General features: G+C 38.5%; 1 protein-coding gene across 7 annotated transcripts in view; it reads left to right on the top strand.

Annotated features, from left to right (window-relative positions):
* Positions 1-12,347, top strand: part of LOC141405107 (uncharacterized) — a 78,408-nt gene that overhangs the window by 39,739 nt on the left and 26,322 nt on the right. The window contains exon 1 of one of the 7 annotated variants that reach the window (XM_073989106.1): positions 4,605-4,764. The exons of 3 other annotated variants lie outside the window; for them this stretch is intronic. In XM_073989106.1, the coding sequence (XP_073845207.1) occupies positions 4,626-4,764 (139 nt within the window). In that variant the 5' untranslated portion in view covers positions 4,605-4,625. Of the gene's footprint in view, positions 1-4,604; positions 4,765-6,320; positions 6,478-8,152; positions 8,311-11,676; positions 11,831-12,347 lie in introns of those variants that run through there. 3 more of the 7 variants (XM_073989104.1, XM_073989107.1, XM_073989105.1) reach the window with 3 other exon arrangements.

The raw sequence follows: 12,347 nt of genomic DNA, 5'->3' as shown, positions 1-12,347 counted from the left end.
TAGCAGATATTTGCCTATTCCTCGCGTAGAAAATTTTGGTAAGATCAGTCAAATAACAGTTGAGCTTTACACAAATTACATCAGGGAAGGTACCTAAATTCTTGTTCCTGAATTCCAGGTATAACTGGCGTCCACACATATAATTGATTAACAAACGTTTCAAACTTGGCCGGAGGGTACTTTGTTAAATTTCCTTAAACAACGTAGAGTGCTTGACAATATCAAAGGCCTATAATAAGTCAAGTGCCCCCATCATTGTTCTATTGCACCGTTGGTGCTGGTTGAGGAGATGGCGTACAGCGCTGTTTTTGTGTTGTGTTCCTTACGGAACCAACGCTGATGATCGGCAACTGGGTAGCTATTTCTAATGCTTGGGAGAATTAAACCCTCAAGGGTCTTTGATATGACGACAATAGCGAAATCGGTCTGTACGATTCACCTTCCATGGCATTCTTGCCTGTCTTCATTAGCGGGACCATCCTGCCCATTTCCAAAACTTCGGGAACGATGTGAGTGGCTAGCGACAGGTTTGGAATTTAGTAAGATTCTTCACTCCCTGCATATCCAGTTTTTTCAGCATTACCATTAAGATTCCATCAGGACCCAACGCTTTGGATGATTTAGCGTTCCTGATGACATTCGCAACATAGTCCATTGTAAATTGTGTGGGTTCATCCTCGGCAGGAAGAGATCTATTGCGACGTAGTACTCTTCTCTTCGCACTGTCACTCCCGGGGTGCGCGATAAACTGCCGATTGAAATAACATGCGGATCAGTCAGCGTAACTCCCTATCACCCCTCTTTCCAGGGTTCGAGAGAGACTTATCCGTTGTCCTCAATTCATTTATTCCTGTTTCAGTGTTGCAACACTTCAGATAATTTAACCACTTGTTCCGCTTGTGCTCTCCGACCAACTTGTTAACTTCCAGTGTTAGCTCCCAGACTCTGGAGTTACTGAGTTAGCGCGATGAAACTCCTCACCACCATTCGCATATCCCGTCGCTTCTGCTTGGAAGTTTTTTCTCACTTCGGGTATTCGAGCAGCTGATATATGAACGTCCTTTCTGCTACCCGAACATCAAAAGGTTTGGGCAGATCTCTGATGCGGTGCTTAGTGAACTCTCTGTAAGTCGGTCAATTAGCTTTCCCATGATTGATAAAAGAGCGGCGTTCAGAGGTGATGAAATCATGCAGTCTGGTGATGGAGACTATTATGGGGAGATGGTGTGATCCAAGAGAAACGACGGGTAGTCAGGAACAAATACAAACATGTACACACTGAGCTGCAGCCGCTCGCCATATCCCTGCTGGTCGAATACTCGAAGTAAGACCAAAATTCCCAGCAGAGGCGACGGGATTAGCAAATGAGCGTGATGAGCTTCGTCGTATCTACCCCAATGACCCCAGAGTCAGGGAGCTGACACTGGAAATTAACAGGCTGGTCGGCGAGCATAAGCGGAACAAATGGTTAAATCATCTGAAGAGCTGCTACATTGGATCCGGTAGAGGTGAATTGTGGGCAACGGTTAAGTCCCTCTCGAACCCTGGAAGAAGGGAAGATAGGACCTCAGTCACGTTTGGCGACGTTACGTTGACTGACCCGAAGAGGTGCGCAAGTAATTTCAATCGACAGTTTGTCGAGCATCCCGAGAGTGACAGGGCGAAGAGAAGAGTATTACGTCGCATCAGATCTCTTCCTGCCGAGGATGAACCACCACAATTTACAATGGATGATGTTGCCAATGCCATCAGGAACGCTAAATCATCCAAAGCGTTGGACCCTGATGGAATGGCCATGGTAATGTTGAAGCAGCTGGATAAGCCGGGAGTCGAGTATCTCACCAAAGTCTTCAACTTGTCGCTAGCCACCCTCGTTGTTCCCGAAGTCTGGAAAATGGGCAGGGTGGTCCCACTACGGAAGCCAGGCAAGGATGCCAGCAAAAGTGAATTGTACAGACCGATTTCGCTTTTGTCGCCCGTAGCAAAGACACTTGAGGCCTTGCTCCTCCCCAGTATCAGAAATAGCTATCAAGTTGCCGATCATCAGCATGGATTCCGTAAGCAGCACAGCACGACAACAGCGCTGCACGCCATTACCACATATATCTGTAAAGGACTCAACCAGAGACGGTCGTGCGATAGAACAGTGATGGTGGCGCTTGACTTATCAAAAGCCTTTGATACAGTCAGGCACTCCACGCTGTTTGAGGACATTGAGGAGACAACCCTCCGGCCAAGCTTGAAACGTTGGATAGTCAACTATATGTGTGGACGTCAGTCGTACGTGGAATTCAGAAATAAGAAGTCCAAACCCCGTAGAGTGAAACAGGGAGTTCCCCAAGGTGGGGTGATATCTCCGGAACTGTTTAACCTCTACCTCTCCTGTATTCCACCCCCTCCAGACGGCATTGAGATCGTGACGTACGCGGATGATTGCACGATCCTGGCGTCGGGTACCTATCCTGATGACATCTGTGAGAGACTGAACAACTTTTTAACCGATCTTACCACCTTTTTCCATTCGAGGAATATGCAGATTTCCGCCACAAAATCTACAGCCACTCTGTTCACCACATGGACAGCGCAGTTTGGACGTGAGTTGAATGTCGTGGTCGACGGTAGCAGAATTCCGACCACAAACTGCCCTAAAATTTTAGGGGTCACATTCGACACTACATTCACGTCGTGTGCTCACGCCACTGCTATCTGCGACAAGTTGAAAAGTAGGAACAAGGTCCTCAGGTCCCTTGCCGGCAGCACTTGGGGTGCAGATAAAGAAACCTTGTTGGCCACGTATAACGCGATAGGTCGGTCTGTGGTAAGCTTTGCGGCTCCAGTCTGGTCCCCGAGATTGTGTGATACGAACTGGAAAAAGATTCAAACTTGCCAGAATGCCGCCCTGAGAACAGCGACAGGGTGCCTCCTCAAATCTTCAGTGGACCATCTACAGGAGGAGGCAAAAATTCTTCCTGTAAAGCAACACAATGAGATGCTTTCGTTGCAGTACCTGCTTGGATGTTATCGTGTCAGCCATCCCAATCACCATATTGTTGGTAGGCCCGGCCCATTCAGGGAGATCAGGAAGGATATCCATGATCTAGAGGGAGAGGTCCAACGATACAGGAGAGAACCCCTAGAGCAACAAGCATATCAAGCAGGATTGAATAGCATTCACACGGACGCAGTTGCCAAGGCCTTAAGCAATTATAGTGTGAATAAAGTACCCGGAGTACATCCTCCATCTATCGCAGCTGAGGAGCGTCAGCTGTCACGACAAACCAGAATAGTCTTGTCTCAACTACGCTCGGGATATTGCAGTCGCCTAAATTCGTATTGGGCGGAAATCGATCGCGCCGTGCAAGACATATGTCCAGTATGCGGCATGGGCCCGCGCGACACACAACACCTTTTTAACTGCCCCGCCAAACCTACCCATCTAACTCCAGTGGATCTGTGGCTACATCCCATCGAATCAGCCATTTTTCTGGAACTGGAGATAGATCCAGAGCCAGATTGAACAGAGGAACGAACATATAAACATAATGAAAACACTGTTACAACAACAACAATGGGTAGTCAGGTGACGTCATTGGTCAGACCAGGTGACACGATGGTTATGTATGGCGAACTGTGACACTCTCCGCTAGTTCTGTAGGGGCGTCCTCATTGACCGTGCTATTAATATTCGAGCTATTAATCTGCTCAGCCAGCACTATACCCATCTGGTCGTTTCTGAGGACCGAATGTCACAGCTCATGATGAGCATTAAAGCCCCCCAAGACCCGACGGTTATGACCTTACAAAAGCGGGCTAATGCTGGGCATATAACCTAGAGTACATACAACAATATTTGTTCTACCATGACTTTACTTTTATAATAAGTTTTCATTTCTAGTTTTGGGATAAAAAAATTACGGGAAGAGTGATATGATAATTAGATTTAACACATTTTCTCCACCCACTATGCCATTGTGACACATCAGTATATTGTTTTTTTGGTAACAACACCCAGAAAATAAAATAATAACTCTAGAAGTCCTAAAAGTATTCAAAAGCAGCAAATTGCATCAATTGTTAAATGAAAATAACCCTCTTGCATTATAAACAGCCTAAAAGTATGCTTTAAAAATACACAAGCAACTGTGTGTTGTCGAAAGAGAAATAAACAAACAAAAAATAATAATTTATTAACCTAATAGTTCTGTTCCATTACGTGCTAGAGTCGTAAAGTTTTGCTAATTTTTACTAGAGCTGACAAACTATCGATAGTCCGACTATAGTTTTGATTGCCGTCGTAAAACAAAGACCATTTTGGTTACATGTCGCGAATTATTTAAAACATAATTGCTTCTGAATCCGATATAAACAAAGCTTTCGGACAGTGATCAAAACGATAGTACGACTATCAATAGGTTGAATCTCTATTTTTTACTCGATAAGAGTACCCTTACACCAAACAACCGTACAAATGATGCGTCGGGTGCACTCCTCCAAATGAATAATCTTATCTGACGTTTTTTTTTTTTCAATATCATCAACAATTGCTTTGGATATTTTTCATTCTAACATTTGTCCATTGATCGAAGAGAGTGTCAGCAGCGACTCTCTAAAGAAAATAAATTACAATGAACAGTGGTTTGGTTACATTCATTGTGATTGCATCCGTTGGGGGAGGTGGTACTTTTATTTGCATTTGTGCGTGTTTAATTTATTGTTGTATTAAACGCAAAAATATTCATAACCAATCACAATTTACACCACCGGGTGAGTTTCAACATTATTAGTAAAGTATACAAAAGGGGAAGAAGGATACCTAAAAAAAAATCCGTAAATTTATGTAGGCTTTGGCATTGCTAATAGAGTAAAACTGTAAAACTAGAACAAGCTAAATTTGAGATTTTAAATTAATTTCCAGGAATTGAGAATACCTAATATTACTCACACTTATGGCAATTTATGTCCATATTTTAATAATCTTATCACTTGCACAGGGGGCCATTATCGCCAATGATATGTTTATTGAAGAGATTGCAATGTTCACACCGCTTGTTGTTGCCTTCGTCTCTGAAAGCGTAACAGTATTACGGTAGCGTTTAAAGTTATTATATTAAAGTATAATTCCATTGAGATATTGAAATTTATTGTTTTAAATCTTGTCTACAATGTCACCACCCGCCGGAGCTATAGTTATTATGGTTATTGGCTGCATAATTACTCTAAGTTCGTTTATACTAATAATCTATTGCTTTATTAAACGACGAAATATTCATGTACAAACCAATTTTCAAGGACAAGGTAGGAGGAATGAATCAATTTCAAAATTTCTTTAATATAATTCTTGCTTCGAAAAACGGTCTGGATATTTTGTACCCACTGAAACATTGTAAGAGGAAGATTTAAAACCCATAGAAGAGGTTTCCAATACATAGAAGACCGTACGGAGGGGTCCTGTGTATAGATCTTTAAGAGGTCTTCTATCCACAGAAAAGCTTTAAGATGCCTTCTACCATAGAAGACCTTTAGGAGGTCTTCTGTACATAAAATACCTTTACATAGAAGACCTTAAGGAGGTCTTCTATACATAGAAGACCTTTAGAAGGTCTTATATACAAAGACGACCATTGGAGGTCTTCTATACATAGAAGACATTTAGGAGGTCTTCTATACATAGAAGACCTTTAGGTGGTCTTCTATGCATAGAAGTCATTTAGAGGTCTTCTATACATAGAAGACATTTAGGAGGTTTTCTATTCTTAGAATACCTTTAGGAGGTCTTCTATACATAGGAGACCTTTAGGAGGCTTCTAAACATAGAATACCTTTAGGAGGTCTTCTATAGATAGAAGACCTTTAGGTGGTCCTCTATGCATAGAAGACCTTTAGGAGGTCTTCTATACATAGAATGTTCGGAAAATATGTGCGCATGATAACTCTTGAAGGGAGTAATCGATTTGGTGCATACTATGCACATCCTAATATTTCTACCAGACTTAGATAGTGTATTTTTAGGAGCTCTTCTATATGCAGAAGACCTTTAAGAGGTCTTCTATGCATTGACGACCTTTAGGAGTTCTTTTATCCATAGAAGAACTTTAGAGTTTTGTTTTATCTATAGAAGACCATTCTTATCGTTTATATTACATCTGCATTGGCTATTATAAACAATGAATTGTGGTTTTTGTTTAAATTATATTATTGACAGTGGTCAATAACATTATGGTTGGGTTAGTAATTTGTATCTTTATTTATTTCAATATTCAGTATCGTAGAAGAAGTAAACGTCGAAGTGTCATATTCTTTTCCTGTTTTTTTCTTGCTTTTTTTAACGGTCGATCATGCCAATTATTGCAATAATTGTTTTTGTTTTATTTGTCATTGCGGCCATTGGTATTTTAATAGTCTGGTGTGCCCTGTTGATTTCCTGTATTAAAAAGAGTCGGAAAGATTTACCGCCATGTTATTCACGAGTTACAAATGGTAAATATATGTATTTAGAAGAGGAACAACAACTAATACATACAAACTTATGAATTGTCAATGTGAAAAGGTATTTAACAAAAAAGTTTTGTTTTAAATTCATGTTTAAAAGTTTTTTTATATTATACCTTTTTGCTTATATGTAAACGTACTATAACCCATGCTTCATTTACATATGTCTGCTTGGTGGCTAATGATGCTTCTATGTTTTTAAAATTAAATAACATGTATTTCTCTCGACGCCTAATAATAGATCTGCCTGGTTACCCTAAAATTTGTACCAATTGTTGCTGGAAGTCGTCTGTTAACACAAAAAACCAGCAAAAGAGAGCAATTCGAGAGAGACATTTTGACAGTTTGCAAATTCTTGCTGGGCAAATTTCTTCTAGCAAACATTTGCAACTCTTCTTCTTCTTGAAAACAATCAATCATCTGTTTTTAATTTTTCGTTGATTTATGTTTGTGAAAATAAAAAACTATTTTATTGCGGAAATAGCAAGTCCAATTGTATTATTTTATGTAGAACAAAGTTGCGATGTCTAAAAATCCATTTTTGGGTCGTTATCTTTTTTTATTTTTAATAAAATACACATTTTTGCTTCCATTGGTTCCTTCATTGGCCGACAAATTGTTCTGTTTTGGCAAGTCAGCTGATTGCCTGCTGGTTTTTGCTGGGAAGGAGTCTGTTTACTTTTATAATTTTCTAGCAAAAGAGAATAAAAACTCCTTATTCTCTGAGAAAGTTCTTGGTGGACAATTCTTGCTGAAAAAGTAACCAGACAGACTTAATAATATCATACATTTCGCATTTTGCATTTTACATGTCATAATTACAACAACAACATAGATAACCGCGGGGATTAACCAAATGTTTTTTGCTTAATGTATCTTATCGTGTTTTGATTGTCATTATCGGCATTGATTTGTGGTGGTAAAGATTAATACACACCTACAACTAGTTTCTCTCTCCTTCCCCTTCCTTTCTTTCAATTTATTTTATTGTCATTAATGATAAATTAGAAGTGTAACAATAAATATTTAATTGTATTAATTAATCACATGTAATATATTATTTAAAATAAGCATTAATTACATTTGTCATTGATATGATCATCTATTCTATCGCGGTGGTATATTTTTTTGTTTTGTTTTCCTTTTAATTGTCTACTGTGTTGCCCATCAAACGTCGCATTACTCCCCACAATTGTACAGAACGATGGTAGTGTGTGAGTGCCACAATGAGACAAATTAAATTGCTCTCTTAGGCCGCCATCAGACCATCTGCTTTTTCATATGTATGTTGTCACTTTGGGTATACTAATATACAGAACAGCTGATGTCATACATGTAAAAAAGCAGATGGTCTGATGGCGGCCTTAACAAACCACATTTACCCAGTTCTTGTGTCGAGCATGGAACTTTTGATTTGTCATAAATAAAATACGAGAAAATATTTTCCAAGAGATTTACTAAATATTTATTAGTGATTCATCTATCATTCGGTTTTATTTATCTTATCGATTTTTGTTAGTTCTCTATTTTATTTTAATACAGAGAGTACCGACCACACTTCGTTCATTTGACATCGACAGTTACATAGAGATCCCAAATGTTTGGTTTCTCTTCATTTCTGGTAGTTTCAATTGAGAAATTAGTGGAGTAACATAATTAAAATTTATTTTTATTTGTTGAGAATGTATGTCGGTGCCATTGTTTCAATAGTTTTTTGCAGTATTATTGGCTCCATAATTTTACTGGTTTGGTGTTTTTTAATCGTTAGCTGTTGTATCAAACGACGAAATGTTCACAATCAAATAGAATTTACAAGGCAAGGTAGGACACGTTAAGAGGTTATCACCAGTTGTAAAGCTCAAAAGAGGAAAATTTTTAATATATTTTTTATCTTTAAGGGAACATCTTTATGTAATTTCAGTAATGTTTTTATTAAATAGATTGGTGTCAAATGGACGTCTATGAAACACGATGTTTATTATAGCGGCTGCGGTGTGTACTCTAGCTCGAAAACGAATATGTGATCGGTCTGTCGATCGTATATTTTTGTATGGTTATTAAATATGGAATTAAAAATAACCATTTTTAAATAGTGGATTTCAAAGTAAAAAATCAACTTTTTTCCGGCAGCTAAATTGCAAAAATATACAAGTAAAAACCAGTAAGGAAAGGATCAAAGTCGGGCGGGCCCTACACCACTGTGAATAGGTAAAATATATATGGGAGCTAAATCCAAATGTGAACACGATATAATTTGGCACATATATTTCTAGACCAAACACCGTCACACATTCCATATTTCATCAAAATTAGACATACATAGCGTCTTTGGTGCATCAAATACCTTAAATCGGGCGAAAATATATATGGGAGCTATATCCAAATGTGAACCGATTTTTATATAATTTGGCACACTTATTTCTTGACCAAATTCCGTCACACATTCCAAATTTCATTGAGATCGGGCATATATAACGTGCTTCGTGCAGCAAATACCAAAAATCGGCCGAAAATATATATGGGAGCTATATCCAAATCTGAACCGATTTCGATATAATTTGGCACATTTATCCATAGACCTAATTCCATCACACATTCCAAATTTGAACAGATACAGCGTGTTTGGTGCATCAAATACCTCAAATGAGCCGAAAATATATATGGGAGCTATATCCAAATCTGAACCGATTTTCACCAAAAGCAATAGCGTTCTTCATTAGACTAAAAAAATGATCTTCCCCAATTTTCAGCCAAATCGAACAATAAATACGACCTGTACGTTGCGAACGGACGAACGGACATGCATAAATCGACCCAGAAAGTGATTCTATGCATATCCCTAGAAGGAACATACAAATGCACTAACACATAATACCCTTACCACAGGGTGGTGTAGGGTATAAAAAGTATCAGTCGGCTTTGCCATCGAGATATAACCTCAGCCTTAGAGCTGTGACAATTGAACTAGATTGAACGATTGTTCGAGAATTCCATTTGAAATTAGAATTAGCTTTCCGGTCATTTTCTCAGGACGTATAGACTTGTTCCTGAAATAACTTGTGCCGTCGTAATGCGGGCTTCGAAAACAACCAGTTACAAAACAATCTAAGCAATTCGAGAGCAGGTCTAAAAAACTGCACTTTTCCGAAATTTTGAATAATTTTGAAAAATTTTGAACATTTGTCGGGGAACATTTGTCGCGTACCCGAATGTGTGGACAGATAGATATGACCTATCTTCGACCTTAAACTAGTTTGGACAAAATATTACGAAAGCCAAATTTTGGACCGAATCGATTGATCCGTTCCAAGAGTTATCGTGCGCTCCAACCACTACACATGGTGGCGGGCCATTTTCTCAGGATGTGCGGTCTTGCCCCTGAAAAAACTAGTACCGTCGTAATGGGGGGCAACGAATACAAGTTGTTACAGCAGAAATCAAAGCGATTCAAGATCAGGTCTTAAACTGAACTTTTCCAAAATTTTGTGTGGGAGGTACCCGAAGGAGTGGACCAATATAGTCAATGTTCAAATCTGATCTATGTCTGGTAGAAATATTACTATGTGCAAAGTATGGAACAAATTTAGTACTCGCTTCGAAAGTTATGGTGAGCGTCATTTTAGCGAATAATTTTGAACTTGTGTGGGGGAGGTACCCGAAAGAGTGGACCAATATGGCCATGGCATTACCATGGAGATTCCAACAGGACCCAAAGTTTTGGATGATTTAGCATTCGTGATGACATGCGCAACATCATCCATCTAAACCTACATAATACTCTTCTCTCTGTCACATCCGGAGTGCTCGTAAACTGTCGATTGAAATAACTTGCGCACCTCTTCGGATCAGTCAGCGTAACGTCGCCAAACGTGACTAAGGTCTTATTTTTCCTTCTTTCCAGGGTTCGATAGTGACTGAACCTACTATTCACAATTTAATTGCAGAGTTTTTTGGAGCTTTTCGCTAATTATCCGAAAACAAATTACCGTCGTAATAGTGGCAAAGAGAGGACTACCTACTGTAAAAATTTCAAAACCATGCGAAAGCCGTCACTAAAAAAATTGAAATTTTTGTAGGAGGAACTCGAAGGATGTTGATCGATATATAGTCCATAATCGGACCTGATCTATATTATGAAGAAATACAATTATTACGATGTGCAAAGTTTATTACGAATCTGTTACTCCTTTCGAGAGCTACCATTCGCACCATTTAAGTGAAACATTTTGAACTTTTGTGGGAGTGGTGTCCGAACGACCGATATGCTTCATCTTCAAACTTAATCTAAGATCCGCAGAATAATGCATATTTTGGACCTACGCATTATCCGATTCAAATGTTGTCGCGACTTTTCCGACAAATTTTGAAATTTAGTGTGTTCTGATACTTCCGAAAGAGTGCATCGATACGGTCCATTTTCTAACCTTATCTATGTAGGTCTGGATGAAATAATACGATGTGCAAAGTTTGGACTAAATTAGTTTCTCTCTTCGATTGTCATCGTGATTATATTTTAGCCAAACATTTTGAATTTTGTGGAAGAGGGGAGGTACCCGAAGGAATGAACCGGGATGTTCAAATTCAAAAAAATTCCCATTATGGCAATTGAAGTTGCCGTCGTTAGGGAACAGTTACCATTCGTAATGTATATTTTAACGGGTGCTATCGATAATAGACCCATAAATTGAGTGGCCAGCATAGCCCTCTCAATATTCTTGAATCTATCGAACTTCTCAAAAATGTAGTTACGATATGCATTCACAAAATGCAATTATAAAACATTTATTATCATTTATTAAAAATAAAACACAAAAAGTTTACAGGGGGAATACCATATACATATCTCTCTATTAGTCATAGGCTCCTTAACTTTACTTGTGGTCTTTTTTTCATGCACTCTCAGAGAGCCTATAAACCAGCGATCGGCAGCGTGCCCTTGCTGAGAGCAAAAGAGCATAAATTTCAATGTAAAATGCATGAAAATTACGCTCTTTTGCTCTCAGTAAGGGCACGCTGCCGATCGCTGCTATAAACAATTGTGACTGGTCATTATCGACATTTATTTGTAGTACCACCAATACGTTCTCTTCATTTCATTTCAGTATCAACTGAGAAATTTGCAGTGTAACACAAAACAAGTGGAATTGAATAATAACCCACCCTAATATTTTATTTATTTATCGCTCGTATTTATTTAAAATAATGCATAACGGTGCCATAGTTCCAATTGTTATTGGCAGTATTATCGGCGGGTTTATTGTATTGTTTTGGTGTTTTTTAATCATTGCGTGTTTTGTCAAAAGACGCAATGTTCACAATCAAACAGAATTTACACGACAAGGTAGGAGATCTTGAATTATAAAATTTATGAAAGGCATATGTAGAGAATTTTTGAGAATTATTATTGATAAAAGTTCAAAACAAAGTCATCTCAGGAGCAGTCGAATTTTTTATATAGAGTAATGTGTCCTCAGAGACCTGAGGAATTTTTAATAAAAAAGTATACTCAGGGTCTTGGTTTTTTTAATAGAAAAAATATTCTCTGGGACGTGCGGATTTTTTTATAGAAAAAAGTGTTTTCAGGGACCTGAGGAATTTTTTCTATAGAAAAAAGTGTTTTCAGGGACCTGAGGATTTTGTTTTTCTATAGAAAAAGTGTCCACACTGACATGTGGTTTTTTTGTTTTTCTATAGAAAAGTGTCCTCAGGGACCTGAGGAATTTTTTCTATAGAAAAAAGTGTTTTCCGGGATCTGAGTATTTTTATTCTATAGAAAAAGTGTCCTCCCCGACCTGAGGATTTTTTTCTATAGAAAAAAAGTATCCTCAGGTACCTTAGGAATTTTTTCTATAAAAAAG

This window comes from Musca autumnalis, unplaced genomic scaffold (genome assembly GCF_047663935.1).
Source record: "Musca autumnalis isolate F117 unplaced genomic scaffold, ASM4766393v1 scaffold_5, whole genome shotgun sequence".
Lineage (NCBI taxonomy): Eukaryota > Metazoa > Arthropoda > Insecta > Diptera > Muscidae > Musca > Musca autumnalis.
The sequence above is the reverse complement of the archived record's forward strand: the minus strand, read 5'-3'. Positions and strand labels throughout refer to the sequence as shown.